Source organism: Sphaerodactylus townsendi, linkage group LG08, assembly GCF_021028975.2.
Source record: "Sphaerodactylus townsendi isolate TG3544 linkage group LG08, MPM_Stown_v2.3, whole genome shotgun sequence".
In the NCBI taxonomy this organism is placed as follows: Eukaryota; Metazoa; Chordata; class Lepidosauria; order Squamata; family Sphaerodactylidae; genus Sphaerodactylus; species Sphaerodactylus townsendi.
This window is the reverse complement of record NC_059432.1, coordinates 67,698,768-67,717,974: the sequence shown is the minus strand read 5'-3', so window position 1 is coordinate 67,717,974 and position 19,207 is coordinate 67,698,768. Positions and strand designations below refer to the sequence as shown.

At 42.0% G+C, this 19,207-nt stretch overlaps 1 protein-coding gene across 1 annotated transcript in view; it reads left to right on the top strand.

The window, feature by feature from the left end:
- The window catches only part of MYO7B (myosin VIIB), a 70,760-nt gene extending 52,541 nt beyond the window's left edge, over positions 1-18,219 (top strand). The window contains exons 38-49 of the mRNA XM_048506362.1: positions 1,541-1,698; positions 2,980-3,133; positions 4,316-4,471; positions 6,835-6,940; positions 7,510-7,623; positions 7,917-8,004; positions 8,467-8,573; positions 11,498-11,683; positions 12,686-12,802; positions 13,917-14,000; positions 14,745-14,864; positions 16,330-18,219. Of these exons, the coding sequence (XP_048362319.1) occupies positions 1,541-1,698; positions 2,980-3,133; positions 4,316-4,471; positions 6,835-6,940; positions 7,510-7,623; positions 7,917-8,004; positions 8,467-8,573; positions 11,498-11,683; positions 12,686-12,802; positions 13,917-14,000; positions 14,745-14,864; positions 16,330-16,419 (1,480 nt within the window). The 3' untranslated portion in view covers positions 16,420-18,219. The remainder of the gene's footprint in view (positions 1-1,540; positions 1,699-2,979; positions 3,134-4,315; positions 4,472-6,834; positions 6,941-7,509; positions 7,624-7,916; positions 8,005-8,466; positions 8,574-11,497; positions 11,684-12,685; positions 12,803-13,916; positions 14,001-14,744; positions 14,865-16,329) is intronic.
- Positions 18,220-19,207: the final 988 nt, after the last annotated feature.

Sequence of the window (19,207 nt, the reverse complement as noted above, 5' to 3'; positions counted from 1 at the left end):
CAACCTCCCCCTCGCACCCTAGCCAGAGGATCTCCATTTTCAATGGGTTTAGTTTTAACCTGCTCCTGTCGCAACCAACCAGCAACCGCCTCCAAACAATGCTGCAGAGCTGCAGGGGCGACGGCCGCTCCCCCCTCCATCAACAGAATGAGCTGAGTGTCATCAGCATACTGGTGACAGATCAGCCCAAAGCTCCGTACCAACTGAGCAAGGGGTTGCATATAGATATTAAATAACAGCAGAGATAAGAGCGCACCCTGGGGCACACCGCAATGAAGCGGGCACCTTTGGGAGGCCTGATCTCTGCACCACACTTGCTGACTTCGATCCCGGAGAAACGAGACAATCCACTGAAGGACTATGCCCCACACCCCAGAAGTGGCCAGGCGGTGGGCCAAAAGATCGTGATCGACCACATCAAACGCTGCAGTAAGATCTAATAATACCAGCAGTGCCGATCCACCTCGGTCAAGCTGGTCTCCATCCCATGCCCAGCACGGAAGCCGGACTGGAAGGGATCAAAAGCCAATGTGTCCTCCAGGAAACCCTGAAGCTGCTCCAGCACCACTCTCTCAATTACCTTCCCCAGAAACGAAAGATTCGAGATTTCCCTATAATCACCAGGCTGTAAGACAGAGCTGGCAGCAATCTCCTTTTGATGAAGCTGGGAGAAGGCTAATAGCCTAACGGTAAAAAGAGCTTTGCATAGTCTGTTTCAACAGATATTTCAGCTCAGAGCCATACAGATTTGCAGATTGGCTTTGCAGACATTTTTTGCAGGGTATCTAGGAAGAAATTGTGTGCCAGCAGATTTGCTAGGATCACTATGACAGTTCTTGTTTTTGTTATTTTGCCAGTCTTTGCCAAGATCTGCAATTTTAGTCCATTCACTAATCCTAGTTATGATGTGAGACAAATCACCTTTAGGGAGGTATCATGGGATTTGTCTGAACAGCACTGATGTGTTAGTAATTGTGCTTGCCAAAATGTGGTCTTAAAACACCTGAGCTATATGCTTTTTATTCTTATTAATTTCTTCTCATATATTGAGTATTGCTTCATTAAAATGTCTTTGTAAAAGTATCACTGATTTGCCTTTGGAAAGTTCAATCGTCTGCTCATTGTCTGCAATCTTGCATTTTCTGCTGATTTACCTGCATGATGTAATTTACTTGCAGATTTAGAAGAATGAGGGCCAAAGGTTCTGCTCTAAAGTAGAATGGGAAGTTGCTTAGATTTCTGCCAGGGTAGTCACAATCCAATTTGTTTAAAGACCAATTAGTATACTCTCAGAGTCTGACTTCCACATGGCTGACACTTACACTGTGTCATGGTTGCTGGCTCACTGGGCAAGCCAGCAGATAGACCAGTAGATCAGCAAGTCTAGATTTTTTTTGACAGATACTCCCTGAAAGAAAGCCCCACCACCAAAGACACTCCACATCTTACACAGTTTCAGTACATGGCAGAAGTGTGAGCACTCTTCTGCCAGAGATCAGGTAGTATTTTGAGACAATCTTGCTGTTCTGTGTTTGTACAGGGTTCCTGAGAAGGAGTCCATCAGCAGGGCTGTCATACACAAGTCCCGTGGACGAAGTCCTCTGTGGGCTCACTCTCGGGAGCCCCTGAAACAGCCCTTACTGAAAAAGGTGTGCTCCAATCCAGACCTTTGGGACTCTGCTTGTCAGACATTCATTGATATCCTTTCTGCAGTTATACTGAGAATGATTTATTCTTGAAGTACTGAAAGTACATTCTTTCTTTAGAACTGGCTTTCATTTACTGTTCCTGATATGTTTCTGTGGCAATTTTATTCCACCCTTCCTCTAAGCTGCTCATGGAATTCTTCCCTACGCTTTATTTTCATATCAAGCCTGAGAGAAAATGACATCTAGATCACTCAATGAGTTTCATGGCAGAATGAGGATTTGAACCTGGTATTCTCACGTCCTAGTCTACCACTGCAATACACTATCTATGGCCCATTCCACACAACACAAATAAAACATCTTCAGGACATTTTAAGCATTTTGGGTGGAATTTTGCACATTTGGAAGATGTTTTATTTTTGCTCAAAACAGAATTGTTCAACAATGCTAAACTTAACAACTTTTTCCCTGAATTCGTTTTGAAAACATTTCCTGCTTGCTATGTGGAGAGCAGGACACATTTGATTTTTCCTGCCTGAATTGTTACAGCTCTCCCTTTTGGTTTGTGAGCAACTTGAACCTGCCATTTTCTGCAGCTTCAGAATTTTCCATGCCACACGCCATTTGCAGAAGGTTCCCTTGGACATGTCCTGCTGGCATCACAGCCACCCACTATTTCAGTGTGTAAAGGACATGAATAAAGTTAGTTTCAGTGGCATATTTACCTAGGGGATATGGGGTACCCTATGTCCCCGGGTGCCCCCCCCTAGTGGGGGGGTGCAAAAATTTCAGGTTCATTTGTGTGTGTTTTGTATTTTTAGTGTTTTTTCAGTTTTCAGCCTGCAGGGGGTGCAGTTTTTAGGCAAGCAGCACCAAAATTTCAGGGATTTTTCAGGAGACCCTTCTGATGATACCAACCAAGTTAGGTGAGGTTTGGTTCAGGGGATCCAAAGTTATGGACTCCCAAAAAAGGGGTGCCCCCCTCCCCCATTGTTTCCAATGATGCTAAGAAGACAATTGAGAGTGTGGGTAAAAGTAACAGCAAGGGCACTTTCGCACATGCAGAATAATGCACTTTCAATCCACTTTCACAACTGTTTGCAAGTGGATTTTGCTATTTCACACAGTAAAATCCAGCTGCAAAGTTCATTGAAAGCGGATTGAAAGTGCATAGAGCAAGCTGGTTAATAGCGGGTTATCATGTTCACTTTATTTGCCAGACAGCTTAGCCGGTCATTGAAAAAGGAGGGATATGCAGCCTCTAAAATTACTTGGAATTGATTTCAGTTGTGCAACTTCTCCATAAACCTTTCCTTATCTATTTGCTCACCTATCATGAAATACATGGGAGATTACCCTTCAAAACAAGAGAGATCCCTTGCAGAGCTCACTGACCAGATATTTGTAGTGGCTATTCAAGAGGAAATTCTCCATGATGAGATCTACTGTCAGATCATGAAGCAGCTCACAGAGAATAGCAACAGGTAAAAAGAAGACCACTCTCATCCAACTTAAGACCATTTAAGACCACTCTCATCCAACTTTTGTTTTTAGAATCATCATCAGAAAGCTGAAGGTATAAAATTGGCACAAATTAAGAATACAGTAGTTTAATATCTTTCTCTTCTGCTTTTGTTATTGGTGTTTAAGGCTGATGGAGGTAAGATGGCATGTTATCCCCTAGTCTCATTAGATCTTGGAAAGTGAGCAGGGTAAGTACTTGGATGGGAAGTCACCAAGGAAGACTCTAAGGAAAAAAGCAATGATAAACCACAACCACTTCTCACTTGCATGGAAAGCCCCTTGCAGGAGTCCCCATTCGCTAGTTTGTAATGTGAAAACACACACATATTTAAGGCTGAAATGACTATGTGATGGATGACTCCATTGTCATTCATTCTGGTTTATAAAGTACCAGATACAAAATGAAAGGTTGTAAGATTTATGTTTTAATTTCCGTATGTGTGTGTTTTCTTTCGCATTTCTTATTTTTGTTTTGTATTAATGTAGTAGCAGTAGAGAAAGTATATCTTTTTAATGTTGAGAAAATAAAAAATCTATTAAAAATGAAAGGTTTGAGATGCACTGACCTATTCTACTATCTTAGTTGCGATTTTAAACTGCATAATTTATATGTGACATGCTTATTTGTATTATTGGCAAAAGTATATGTAGCGGTGATCCACATACACAGCCTCACCTTCTTCCAGCGTAGACAGTCAACTGTAGATCATATTATCAAGTAGCTATAAAACTGTGATCAGGATACACTATCCAAATAGTCAGGATTTGGTGCCTGCCCAGATCTGTTCACCGGATTGTTCTAATTTGCCATGATTATTTACCATGTTAAATTGTTGTTGTTGCTGCAGCTGTTGTTGTTAAGCTACTCTTCTTGCTGAGACCTCTTAATATGTATTTATTTATATTTTGTCAGGAGAAGGTCTCACTGACCTGTTAGCACCTCACAGGCAAACCTACTAGTGGAGCTGGCTTTCATTCTTCTTTGATTCTATTATCCAGAGGGGGTGACAGCAGAAATTCTTTCATTTCTGGTGACCATACATGGATTTCTAAGTCTGAAGGGCTGCTGAGATGGGTGAATCATCTTTTATATGAATACTGTTATGTATATAAAGCTTTGAAATTATTTGTCCAAATTACAGGTACAGTGTGAACAATGGCTGGCAGTTACTTTGGCTCTGCACAGGCCTTTTTCCTCCTAGTAAATCTCTGCTGAAACATGCTCAGAAGTTCATGGAGACTCGTCAGAAGGAGAACTTGGCTTTAGATTGCAGACATAGAATCCAGAGGGTGATGAGGTACTTTAGAAATGCTTTCTGTCCTTTTTGATTCAGTAAGGTTTTTGTGTCAATAGTACTAGGTCAACAGAAAAGTTTTTCAGGTATATGTCAGTTTAGCAAAAGCACTATTTAGAGGAGGGAATGTAGTTTTTCTCATACAGTTCAACTGTATATCCTCTGCATAAATCTCATGGTTGAGTGTAACGTAAGGCGCTTATATATTCTGCTTTTGCGCTGCCACCAAAAATATTTTTCTTTTCTTATATAGCCCCACAACGGTCACCACCCTGACTGGGGAACACAGACACACAGACAAAAAAATAATAATGACTGGAACGGTTTTAAAAGCTGAACAAAAACTCAAAACTTTTATTTGCTGGCTTTAACAGAGGCTTCTCCGGTAAACTGGAGAGGAAATAAGCGTATTGGTTGCAAAGAGAGTTTGCTTAAGCTTAGCGGTTTCAGAGTAGGTTTGTTTCTTAAAAGCTTAATGGTTTCAGGCACTTTACTTCAGTTACTAAATGGACACTCGCAGGTGTCGCTTACTTCAGATTGTTCACTTTAGGAAAATATGTTTCTTAAGATGTTACTGGAGGTTTCACACTCCCTCATAAACTAAAAACTTCAGTCTGCTGTACCTCCCCACAACAATCAAACACTCAGCCTACGCCCAGTGGGATTCAGGCATAACAGCCTCCCTCTCCCACACTTCCAAAATCTGGCTTCTCTGCCACAGGAGCTGGGCCTCCCAAGACTGATGTTCCCTGTACTGGAGGACAGACTTTTAGACTGTTTCAAAAATAAAACAAAACACCTGAGGGCGGACACACTCCTCCAAGACTCAGGGTTTTAGGTGTTTGATTCCTACCACAGCAGTGAGAGATCTGGTCGGATTCTCCTCACTCTGTCACCAAAAGTACCCGAAGGCACATACGCTCAGTCAGAGCCAAAAAGTCCAAAGACTCCAAAAAGAAGCACCCCTCAGCTCTAGCGCTGACAGTTTATAAAGACTCTGCCTTTTTTTCCTCTGGCCAATCAGGGCTGGCCAGGGCTTAACTCTTAAAGGGGCGGGTCCACCCTGTAACCTGAATGCAGTATAAGTGCATTCGTCACATTGAGCATGTCTGTCTGGGCATAAATGGTTTATTTTTAAAATTGATGTCTAATCTCTGTCATTCTTCCTTTGTCTGTTCTGGTCAGGAAACTAGCAGATCTTTCTTTAAAGCAGCTTTGTAAAATTTGTACTTTGCATTTTCAGTGATATTAATTTCATATACCTTTTAAACTCAAGAATAAGTACGGTAGGTGCTTTGATGTATATAAAGCAAGCTGCTGGTCATGTTTGATTTTGCAGCTGAAGCAGTCTCAAATCCTGTGTTTGATGAAGTTTGGATTTAGGTGTTCTTTTATTGATGCTGGGTCCCTATAATCACTCAGGCAGAAAGGAAGGGTGATCAGTTGGCAGTCTTGGGCAGGGGGCAACTGCTTTTGATTGTTCTCCTGTGCTGCCTAAGTTTCAGCTACAGGATGATCTGGCCTCTTTGATTGTCCTGCAACTTATCGCCCTTCCTCCTACTGCTTCCCAACCACCTTACAGCTGATCACTGTTCCCTCCCAATGGCCTGAATTTCAGTCAGTGCTGGCAATCAGCTGTAGAGCAGGAGCTGGGGCAGCTGGCTGCATGGTGGGGGATTTCCAGCACAGCTTCTCCAGCATGGGTGCTGGGCAGCTGATCCAGATGCCCTGGGCTAAGATTGCAGGGTTAAATGCACCTCTTCTTGCTGAGGCTTCAGTCCTAGTAGGAGAGATAATGGGGGTGGGGGCAGGAGGAACCATCTGTGGGAGGAAGCAACATTTAAACATTTTGGGTCTGTGTCAGCAACTGTGTTTATTAAATGAAGAAGCTGGCGCACAGTACATTAATAGCTTCAGTTCTTCACTGTTTTAAAGCTAGCTAGACTATGCCTAAAAGGACATCCAAAGGACATTCATGAATTTCCTATTAATGTGTAAAGCTGGGATAAGTTTTATACAAAATGGCCAGCACAAGTGAGGATTATAAAACCCTGACCTTTTTTCTCACCTCACTGTGCTCCATTGTTTGAAGCATTTTTCTTCCAGTTCAACTCCCTGTATTGGAGTTGGCCAGGACAAAACTGTTTAAAGCAGTGGAGCATAAATAAGCAAATAAAAACACAATGACATCCCTGTTTCATCTGGTCGGGCCCTTCCACTCTGTAATGTATCTTCGTAGTATGTATTTGTTAGGGAAGGATGTAAGGTAAGTGACCTGATATTCAGATTTAAAAGGCTGTGCCCTCCCAAGCAAACCGACATCATGCCTGTTTCTAAGGTGCCTGTGTGCACGGATTGTTTTTCAGGAGTGGTTCTCGAAAATGGCCCCCCCACAGTGTGGAAGTGGAGGCGATCCAGAAGAACATCACAAAGATCTCCCATCATGTTTACTTTCCAAATGATACAGAGCAGGTGAGAATTACTCTCTTGCTTGCACATGTCAGCTAACTCATTGAATGGGGCTGCTTTTCATATCAAGCAAACACAAGATTTGCCTTGTTGGATCAAACCAAAGATTCACCTAGACCAGTGGTTCTCAACCTTCCTAATGCTGTGACCCTTTAACACAGTTCCTCATGTTGTGGTGACCCCAACCCTAACATTTATCCATTTTACAGATGGAGAACAGTGATACAGAGAGTCTTAGGCGACCCCTGTGAAAGGGTCGTTCGACCACTAAAGGGGTCCCGACCCCCAGGTTGAGAACCACTGATCTAGACCACCTTTCTCTCCAGAAGTGGCCAAACAGATAGCCCTGAATAGGTCACACAAACAGTGCAATGCTGATAGCCATTTCTTATTGCTTCTCCCCAGCATCTGGCAGTTTGCTTCCTTTCTACATGAATCTACATATTTTGCTTCATTAATGTCTGCTGGTGTTCGTTGACAAGGAGGCAGATGAATAGGTCACACAAATCCCATGAAAATTTGTTTTCCTTCCTTCCAGTTTTTTCACTTAGGTCTCCATTGTTGTATTGCAGGTATTTGAAGTAGGGACACACACAAAAGTGCGGACTCTGTGTCAGTCTATTGCCTCCAAGCTGGAACTGAGTTCCTGGGAAGGATTCAGCCTCTTTGTCAAGACCGCAGACAAGGTAATGAGCTTAGAGTGCAGCCGTATGGGACCGACCAGGCTCCCTCCGTTGCTTCTCTACTCTGATAAGCCATATTTTCAACTAACCTTTGTAGATGAGGACGGCATGTGTTGCTGTTTGCGACTTCTGCTTAATTTCTGTTTGGCGTGACTTTTGTTTGAAACAATGAGTCATGCTACAGGCACGTCCAGTTAGATCTTTAGGCTGAATGCTCCTGTTCCTGCAGTGGGAACTGTGGAGTGAGGCCCAATTCTGTGGGCTCACTTGGCCTCCCATTCCTCTATCTCTTCTAGGTGATCAGTCAAAATGAAGCTGATTATTTCTTTGACTCCTTGAGACAAGTGACAGACTGGATGCGGAAGAGCAAGCCTGGCAAAGAGGGTATGGATGGAAGTGTGTGGCTGTGGAGATAAAATCTGGGGCAGTTATGAGGGAAGTTGTGAGTTCTTGTTAACTCAGGATTACTCAACTTTCTTTGGATTAATTTGGATTGCACCTAGGTGTGTCGTCTATAGGTCTTCTCTTTTTATCTCATATCTTCTGGTTTTGTGCTTCATTGCTAATGTGCAGTTTCTGCAACCAAACAGAAAATTGCTTTTGTCTGAATTTACTATCAGCAACATTTGGCTGACTGAGTTTTGCAAAACAGAGTATTAAAAAGACCCTTTGCTTTAGTTCTGTTTTAAGATTTCTACAATCCTCATCCTACTGCATGGTTTCTTGAATGTCTGAGCCTGTTGATTGTATTGATTTACTTCGTATGCCTTGAGTCCCTGTGACTCAATAAATAAATAAATATGGTTACCCTCCCTTGCTGAAATATCTACAACTGTGTTTTCCCAGTGGTTCCTGTGACTGTGAATTACCAGGTATATTTCATGAGAAAATTATGGCTAAATGTGACTCCTGGGAAAGACTTGAAGGCTGACTGCATCTTTCATTATCACCAGGTAACTGTGTTGATGGCTGCAGCATGCCAATGAGGATGAGGATGATGCATTTTCCTTCGTACAAGAATCGTTTATACAGGACAATTAGTAGGAACTAGGAGGATTTCTGTGGGATATAAAAGGGTGATTAAATCCCAGATCTCTAGAGTTTGGCAGTAAAAATTACCATAAGGGCAGTGCCTAGGAATAATGAAATTTATCTGAGGAATGTTTCTGCAACTGAATTACAAGCTGCATTTTTTCCTACTGGAAGGGTGATACACTATCTGCCTCAAAAGTGTTTTGGCACAGAAATTTGTCTTCAGTTTGATGCACTGTTTTAAACTGGAAGCTTAAAAGAAACTGTCTAAAATGAGGTTCAACCACTCCATTCCAGTTGCGAGGGAATTCTGTGAACATGGCTGCTTCCACACCCTGGTGGCTTTCCATAGTGGTCAGGTTGTAATGCCATGATGTGTGAAATCACACTTGCAGTTAAGATTCCAGATGGCAGAGGATAATCTCCATTTAGCTGTGGTTTCCCTTTCACACTTGCTGGGCATTGAAACCCCCACCCCTTGTCCCGCTGTGTTCTCATGCAATAGCATATTTAAGGTGAGGCAACTCAGGGCATGAGCTCTGGGGCTGCTGTTTAGAGGTGGCTAGGCTATTGCTTTGCAAAGAAGGGGGCTACCTGCAAAGCTCTCCAGTAGCTAGGTCTATCTAATATTTTGCATTCCTTTCTAGCCATTCTTTTTAACCACAAGTAGACCTGGTAGTGACCAGATCCAAAGAGCGGGTATACCTGCAGTTGAAAAGAATGGATAGACTTGGCTGCTGGAGAGCTGGTCTTCCAAGGTGTTGAAGACCTGTTGGATTTGATAGAGGTTTTTCTGAAGTGCTAAATATAAAACATCCCCCGAAAGTAAGACGTAGCAAAGTTTTTGTTTGGAAGCATGCCCGTCGAAAAGAACACCAGAGAATGCAGCTGTGGAGTGGAAAAATAAGACATCCCCTGAAAATAAGACATAGCGCATATTTGGGAGCAAAAATTAATATAACACACTATCTTATTTTCGGAGAAACACGGTAGGAATAACACAGTACCTTTTAAACCCTTTTTTTTAAAAAAACCCTCCAAACCTCTGCTATCCTAACTTTTGCAAATGATGGACTCCTTGCAGTTATTAACAGATGAAAATTAATTACTAAGGTCCTGCAATTATGCTGTTTCCCTTTCAGGCACAAGAAACTGCTCATGTTGATAGTCTCCTGTCTAGAAAACAGCAGGGTTTTTAAAAAGATTTATAACAAAGGAAAATTTTAAATGGAAAGAATGGACTGTTAATGAACTGTGCACAAACAGAGGATGACATCATGTAAATACATGAAAACCCCATCAGTTGAGTGGCTGAACCATGGGAGATCCTTGGCATGAAAGCAGCTCAGTACTGCTCTTGCAAGAGCCATTGTTGCCTCTATGAGCATTGCAGACATAAGGGGATCATTATTTGTTGAGGCAATGTTTGTCCTGCCTTTCTGTTATAAATAATAACACCCAAGACAGTCACCCAACAACCCAGATTCACATGTTTGTGAACTGACTGTGTTTATGATTCCCAAAGACACTTCACTCTTAAGACTGAAATCCTCAAGCCTTCACACCTGATCCTGTCTGCAACAGCAGGTATATCCACTATCAAACCAGTAAAATCAGTTCTCAAGGAGCAGTGGTCTGTTGATCTTTTGTTTTAAACCCAAGGCACTTCAATGCTTCTCTCATCAATAATAAACAATGGCTTGCTTTTACAGGGACAAATGTAGTGTCAGCTTGCTATAATGTCATGAAACCAATGCAGACTTTCCTTCACATACTCACATGTCTCAGCAAAACTTCATAGAGTGGGGGGTGTAACAGGGACTAGACTCCCTTTCTGGAGTCTGCCTCAGTCCAACTCTCCCTAGAGAAAAAAAATAAAGCCCCTGACAAAAATGGAGGGAAACTCTGTGAGAGAGTTTTGGTTTTTACGCAGCCAGACACCACCCTTTGTAGACACACAGGAAGATAGACTGGAACTCTTTGGTAACGTGAAACTGAATTTGTAAAGTTCATTTGGCTAGAAATGAAGGCTTCTCAGTTGACTTGAGAGGTTTTAAACGCTTGTTGGTTACAGAAGGAAAAAACTTATTTCTTGAGAGGTTATTCAGTCAGTTACACTAAAGTTGTCTGTTTGGTCACACGCAGGTGGCCACTATACTCCTTCTCTTAAAGAGGTTCTGGTTTTTAAGCTTTATCATACACACAAGTTCTGATTTACTTCAGCTTTCTCTCACAGAGGTTTCAGCTTTTAGTTGTTACACACACAGAGACACTAGATTTTCTCTGATCCACACCCCTTTCTAGTTCACTTAATTACCCAAGTCTTAAGACTGGAAGGACTCTGGCTTAACACTCACTACCTTCCCTTTCAGTCCCCTGTTAAGGCCTAACTGCCCCCTTTATGGACTGGTCTTCTCCTGACTGGGTTTTGAACTGAGGTTGTACAGACACTAGTCTGGACAGCCAAGCTGCCAAGCACCTGAGCGGTGGATTCACCTTCCACCAAGCCCAGGGCTTTCTCTCACACTCTTCCAAGCCTCCTCAGCCTGAATAGAGCAGTTTGACTACTGTCAGAACGCACAAGCAGCGACAGATCTCTCTCCCTGATCTGCACTCAACTTTCTGGAACCTAGTCCAAGAACGAACCAAGACAAAAGAACCCACAGCACTCTTGCTGCCTACTTTTCTTTTCCCTGGCAATTTCCTTCAGCCAATCAGGACTGAGCAGGACTTAACTCTTTCAGGGCCGTCTCTCCCTGGAAACCACTTCCCAAATATGGGATTGTCACAGGGGGTTAATGTCTCAAAATGCAGAATGGTTATCATCAGTAATTGTGTCTTTCAGGAACTGCCCAAGTATCTAAGAGGCTATCATAAGTGTTCAAAAGAGGATGCCATCCAACTAGGTAGTCTGATCTTCAAAGTTTACTTTAATAATTGTCAAATGCAGCAGGCAGCAATCTCCAAAATGCTGAAGGAACTTGTGCCTGAGAACATGATCCGAATTACATCTCCAGAGGAGTGGAGAAGGGTAAGAGCCCATTGATCAAGAATTTTGTTCTGGCGATTCAAGGAATATATCATTGCATATGGTGTATGTCAGTCATAGCTGTACTCATAACGTTCTCTCCCTTCCCCATATATCTAATAGTCAAGTGTATCCCAATCTGTGGATGCATCTGTCTGTGGATCTGAGCCACACTGACAGAAAACAGATAATTCTGCAAACCTGGGGAAGCCTGATAACTTTTTAAAAAATAATTGGAAGGTTTAAAAATCATGTCCCCAACTAGAGTGTAAGTGCAGACAACAAGCCATAGCAGTGATTGGGCTGGAGAGCTGGCAGGGGCATGGTGGGAAGAAGGAACTGCTGCCAGAAGGGGAGGATGGGGAGAGGCAGGCTGGTTCTATGCCTGTGATGGGAGGAAAGAGGCAGCCAAGGGCCATGCTGATGATGGGGGTGGTTAGAGACAAGCTGTCGGACAAGTGGCCAGGGACATCGAAGAGCAAAGAACTGTTATTGGCCTACGTTTGCTACCTCTCTGGAGACAGCCCTTCAGAGGCAGGGTGTAGGGAGAGGAGGAACTACTGTAGTCAGGAAAAGAATGATGGGAGGGAGCATGGAGGAAAAGAGAGACAAAAAGAGAGAGTGTGACAGGAGGAAGTAGGAAGGGAGAAAGAGAGCAAATCAGTGATAGTGGTTACTGGGGGGAGAGGGTGCAAAAAACAGGCATGTCAGAGGAGAAAGAGAGAGAAAGAGTGACACGAGGTGTTGTGGGGAGATGGACCAAGAGTGATGGGGTGAGGGACAGATGGTGAGAGAAGGGGTGGGGAGATAGGGGAGGAAGCAGAGGTGGGGTAATCAGATAGCTGCTCCTACAACTTTCTTATGGGTCCCCACTTGTTTGAATGTGACAATGGCCAAGTACCTCAGCAACACCTAGAGAACCAGCATAGTTGGCAAATCCAAAACTATGGACAGAGAAAAGTTGCCTACAGTTTTGACTCACCCGCATGTTTATGTCTTATACAGAGCATTATTTCTGCCTGCAGTAAACATGAACAGAAAACTGAGGAAGAGGCCAAGACTGCCTTCTTGAAGTACATCAGTCGTTGGCCAACATTTGGCTCAGCCTTCTTTGAAGTGAAGGTAAGTTTCGAATTTTTCACCTTTTTGGCTGCCACCATATTTAAAGCTTTCTACAGAATGGATTCATCTGCCACCTTGATGCCTCTTTTAAGCTTGTTCATCATATTATGTAAAATAACATTCTCCATTTGAGCTCATGGACATCTGGATGTTTCTCAATTGGCCAATCAGGGAGGCAGGAATAAATCTACTCTAGAACTTCCTGAGATGCAGGTACCATGTTCTGTGATACTGGGAAGAAGGTGAATAACACAGTGGAACTGTCATGAAGAACAGACCTTCAAATTCCATGCCAAAAACTAGCCCACGTCAGGATGTTGTAGATAAATTACCTGCTGTGGCAGGTCCCTTCACTCTCCTATTTGTGGCAAACTCAAAGTGAGACACTGCACATATACAATATGCCAGTTTTCACTGTGTCTTTTTGCTTACTATTTACTAAACAACAATGTATTTGCAAATTGATTTTGTTATGTCACTCCTTGTTCATTCTTTATTGTTATGATACTGTTTTTTCACTAGTGCTGTTCTGTTCATGTTTTTTACCAGTGCTGTTGCTAAATTTCTGTCACTGGTATTAAAAACCAAGGCTTGTCAAAAACTGGGGGGGGGGGGGGGGAAGGGCTGAAGTGTACAACTATTAAGGCCTCTTTAATAATTTATTGATTTTGCTGTTCAACAAAATTTTAATGTTACTTAATTTTTGTATGTCAATAAAGGTATCTAAATTCTAAAGGTGTCTGAATTCTGCATTCAGGAGGGGATAGTTGATATCGGAGAAGGGCATTTCAGTCTTTTTTGGCATACTGTTTCCATTATCCTCTTATGTGACTTTCCCCTCTTAAAGGGTCTCAAACCTGTTTATGAAAGCAAACATTCATTTGAAACCCTGAGAATACCAAATCCATTTGGGAGGGCAATTTGGAGTAAAGAAAAGGCAGGGATATTTAACCTTTGCTTTACCCATCATTTAAAATTTTAGAAAATAAGTAGACTTTAGCACATATTTAACAAATAGCACTAATATGAAGTAAAGGAAAATTAGGGAATATTGAGAATATCTGTGATCAGAAAGAACCTTACCATTAGCCCCTTTTTTGTTTCTCCTCTCTAGCAAACCTCAGAACCAAGCTTTCCAGACATTGTTTTGATTGCTGTCAACAAACAAGGAGTATCCTTGATACATCCAAAGACTAAGGTAAGAGTTTGTTTTTGCTACCTGAGCTATGCTAACAAGGCCACTAGAAGAGTCCCTTAGGGTAAAAGCATAAAGGGATGTGATACAGCAGGGGATGGACAGGTCTATTGCTTCTGTTGAAGGAAGTCTATATACTACTAGCTAAAGCACCTTTTTCCAGTTTGAGCCATTTCTTAATTTGCAGTTACAAATAATATCAGGAAAGTCTAAAAACAATTCTATTTTTAAAGTATTTTTTTAAAACATGAAATCTATGTGCTCAGGGAAGAGAATCTTGCAAAATAGAACCATCAGATGCTCCCTTCCTGGAAGGATAAATTGTCAGACAGCACATGAGCAAAAGCTTGGCTAAGAGATAACAAAATAAAGCAGAAGTCCAGAAGCACCTTAAACACTGACAAAAATTTGTTCCAGAATAAACTTTCCTGAGTTAGAGCTCGCTTCTTCAGATACATTTTGGAAGAGAAATAACATTTAAGAGATAACATTTAAGGAAAGGCCTAGGCAGTCATTACTAAAAATTGCTGTTTCAACCAATGGCTATACTTAGTGGGGAAAAGGCTAATACTAAGAAGTGTCAACACAAGCTGAATTTCACAAGAATTTCATAAGCTGAAATTCACAAACTGATGTCTCGAACAGAAAAACATAAATATGCCTCATTGAATTGTTGCCTTTTAAAAGCCATAAACTTCTTTTTATACAGAAATAAATAATGTGTGGAATGCTTATTTTGACTTGCAGGAGATCTTGACAGTTTACCCCTTCAATAAAATCTCCAACTGGAGCAGTGGCAGCACGTATTTCCATATGACCATAGGGAACCTGGTACGAGGCAGTCGGCTTCTTTGTGAGACATCACTGGTAAGAAAAACATGATTTCAGATGTGGTTACAACTATTCACTGAAGGGGATTCTCAGAGTACCAATTCAGACATTTCTAAATTGATCCTTAGCAGGCAGCCAAACAGCCACTAAAAAGACTGCTGAACTGTGGAAGCAACACTTGACTACCACTGCAACAGTTACTAGTGTATGTTTGACGGATGACATATGTGTTGCTGTGCTCATGGGAATAACCACCCAAAATAGCTTTACCCAGAGATGCATTGAGACAGATGATCAGATCATGCGGTATTGTCCAATATGGCTAGACCTCTAAACCTGCTTTCCAAAAGGTATTTTTTCCTTGAGGGGAGCAAGATTGTGACCCTCTGTCATTGCATGAAAGCGCCAATAAGATTTCAACGCCATTATTTAAGCCTGTTCCTCTTTACAAGCACATATCCTCTGCAGCCTTTTCAGTTTTGTACAGCCAGGTGACATGGTGGAGGATGCTCATCTTGTGTGGACAGCATTCAACTGGACTGCAGCTGTTGTATAGCATGGAGGAGTTTGCATGGGGCTCAATGTATCGCTGGGTACAATACTATGCAGTAAATAAATAAGATGCCAAAATTGTCCTTTTTGCCACTCTCTTTTGCTGCTAAAAATAACTTTAACTGCAGTTCTTTTGTGGAAGGAAGTATGCCTTGGGAAACCGTTTCCAAGAAAGTCATGTCTGACTCTTAACTGAACTTGCCACTCTGTGGCTGATTATGCATAAGGTGTGTGCTGCATGGTGGAGGCGAATGTCTGCCATGGCAAGATTTCTTATACAGATGTATTTTCTATATCCCTGCTTTCACTTTCCAGTCTCTTCGCAAATCCACTTGGGACAGATTTGCCAGTGGGCACAGCTTTGGCCCAGATCTCTTCCCTCCCGCCGCAGCCAGACTGCATAGTCTTACCACCCTCCCGCGTCTTGCTTTGCATACTTCCCCCTCACCCTCCTCCCTGTTGCTATTTCCCGCTCCTTGTCCTGCCATATCACTTCTATTGCCCATGGCCTCCTTGCTCCTGCATATGTTTAGATCTTTAGATTTTAAAAAAATTACATAACCATATTGCTAGCCATACCACCCCCCACAAATTACACATCTGCTCCCTCTATTTTTCCTTGATCATTTCTTGGGTCAAGACTTCTCTTATCCCAGATCATCTAGAAGGGGTTTTTATATTTCCCCTCCTTTCCTGGACAGTGTAAGGAAGGAAGGGGGAAAGAAGCACATAATTGGAAGGGAATGGGGTGGGCTAGTACATAGGCACATATGTGGCTTTGGAAAATTGGATGTTTATCGTATTATAATCACCGAATGAGTAGGTAGACTGCTTGCCAGGACAGTTGGTGGTACTGTTGAGAACTGTTCCATGATCTGCAAAGCTGCCTTGTGTCTTTGGAACCCTTTCCCAGAGTGATGGTTACATATCTTCCATATTTTTCTTCTAGGGATACAAAATGGATGACTTGTTGACATCGTATGTGCACCTGTTAATGAATGCTGTAAACAAACAGAAAAATCACAGTGTTCCTGCCTGAGAATTACAATGACAACATTCCTTCTTTCACAACTTTGCCAAATTACCAATCATAGCCTAAAAGAAAGAAATTGTAAAGTTTGCATCTGTCAGTTCTAATGGCATCTTATGCTGCTGAAGCATCACAGCCATACTTGTGTTGTTACTGCAACTTGTGTTGACTGCACAGTTTTAAAACTCTTGGTTGGATGTACTTACTCAGGGATTTAAACATGGCTGACTTTTATTTCAAAGTAATCTTTCAGGAGGTTCAGTAATAGTATTTTCATTTCCCTGTACTATAACTTATATTGGTTTATCTGTCAATTACAGAATGTAACTTCTTATCTGCTCCTGTATTTTATCCTCAGAAAAACTCTGTGAGGTAGGCTGAAACAGAGGCTGATTATACATTGATGCTCTGCCCCTTGCTGAAGGAAGATTCTTTTGGAGGAAGAGCCCCCACCCTCAAACTCCTCCCTCACTCTCACACTCACTGTGCAGCAGATGTCTCCACTGTTCATGAGAGCGTGCAAAGAGCAACCTTTTCCCTGCTTCACAGGGAAGATTTTTTAAAAGCCCTGCATTATTCCTTGCTTCAGGATCCACTCTGCCTCCCCCACTCTACTTATGCCCTCCCCAATGCTCAGGAGGGCTTTGTAAAATGTTATTTCAACTTCAAGCATTTTTACCATATTAGACCTATAAATCTAATGCAGGAATATTGAATAAAATACCAAGCCTCTCTCTCCTGCGGCAGCAGCAGCAGGATGTATGTGTGTGTGGACAAGGGGTAGGAGTGGTGGAGAGAACATCAACTTGGCCATTCTAGTCTGCCACTTGAACCAATACCACACTGGCTTGCTAGCCTTATGATGGCCCTCCTGTTTGTGCAGCTAAGAAGTGCGTCTTGCTGTATGTTACCAGCATTTCCCTGTAGTGAGGGTCCAGACTGCTCTGTGAGAGTTGCCTTTGCTTAATCCTATGAATATGTTTCTTCATCTAATTGTGTCTAGTTGTCTACCAGCTTGCTCTTTCCATCTTGAACCAACCAGCATGACTCAAGTTTGTCTGCTGCGATTCACACATATATAATGTGTGTATATCTTCTCTTGAAAAAAGCACTTTGAAGTGTGATAGTCTTTTAGATTTATCCAGTCTTCAGAGGCAGAACAATAGCAGTTGCTTTTTAAAAATAGCCTTTGACCTTTCCCCTGCTTGTTTTGTGTCAGATAATTTCAGCAGTACAACTATGAAATCTACTCAGCATATGGTTTTTATCTTTCCTGTCACAACCTTTTTAGTTAACAAGATTATTCTTATACTAAAATTATTGCTATAAATCAAAGAACTGGAAGGCCATTCTTCACTGTAGAAAGACCATATTTATTCTTCCCCAATCAGATACTCCCAAATTCTGTCATGCACTTACACCAAGTCCCTTGGGGGGCATTTCAGCAGCTGTAGAAAACCAACTTAATTGCCTTCCCCTGTCATTTGCTGAAGTAGATATCTGCTGTCCCTAGAAGAGGGTGTGCAGTTTTTGCAAACGTGCTTTTTTGTGCATGTTTGATGGGAGATTAGAGCCGTGAGTATCTCGGTGCAGCTGTACAAGTGCCACAGTTTTCAAAATCCTTGACTTCTTGCAAGCAAGCAGGGAACTATTCCACATTTAACCGTCACTGGCTGGCAATGGATTATTTCGATCCAGGTGACTATGATTGTAGTATATTCCCGAATTCTTAAATTCAGTTTGCTGTCTTAAAGGTATGAATGATACAAAAATTATTTCAACTTTTTAATAAAAAAAGTAGAATGGCAAGAGAGCTGTTAATTTCTTTCTAAAATTTACACTGTAGTGAACTAAGTATAAAGCAATAAACTGAAAAATCTTGAAAAAATGGTTAGAGTCTTATGCAGCGGTCCGACACAAAGAAATCCTTACAGTGTATCAAGGATACCAATAACAGTTATAACTCCATTCTTGCTTGAAAAAAGAAACCAAGGCCCTTTCTGCACGGGCACTGAGCAAGGTTCAAAAGTGGTGTTTCCGCGCCACTTGGGCGGCACGAGCACGGCGCTGCTGTGTTTTTGCCGTCCCTGGGGCACTGTATTCCGCCCGTGCAGAAACAGCCCAACATTCTGTTATTTGTAAAGCAAGATGGCCAACTTCTGAATTCTTGGGAGAGCTAAAGAATATTTTGTGATATAGACTAATATACAGTATGCAGATGGTTGGACATCAAAATAAGCTGGGGGGCATCTAACAGAAAGTTTCACAGCTATGGAGCATATATACACGAGCGTCGCACATCAGATGAACATGCATATTTACAAAATATGCATCCAGAAGAGAGATGCAACATTATAGTCAGGGATACCTTTGTTGCATGTAACTTAAAACAGCTTTTTGATTTTCCCTTATACAGTATTAGGAAATATTTTATAATGCCAGGAACCTCAGCAGGACCATTGGGACCAGCCAAATGATCTGTTGGGCTGCCTTACTTTTCTTGGCCATTCCTGGCTTAAATGGAAGAATGAATGAATGAATATGATCTCTCTCTCTTTTTTTTAACTGCCAGCTACAGGCTGGAACTGGCCTAAAATTTCCACAGGTGCAAAGACTTCCATCCACAGACTAGTCCAAACCAGACCACCACTCCTGCAGCAATCCAAAATGCACTCGAAGATCCTATTCATGAGCGTATCTCTCTGTGACTGTACTTTGGGCTGCCATAGGAAAGGAAAAGCAAGAAAATTTGCCTACCAGTGGAGATGTTAAGTCTGATCTAAGTCACCATGTCAAA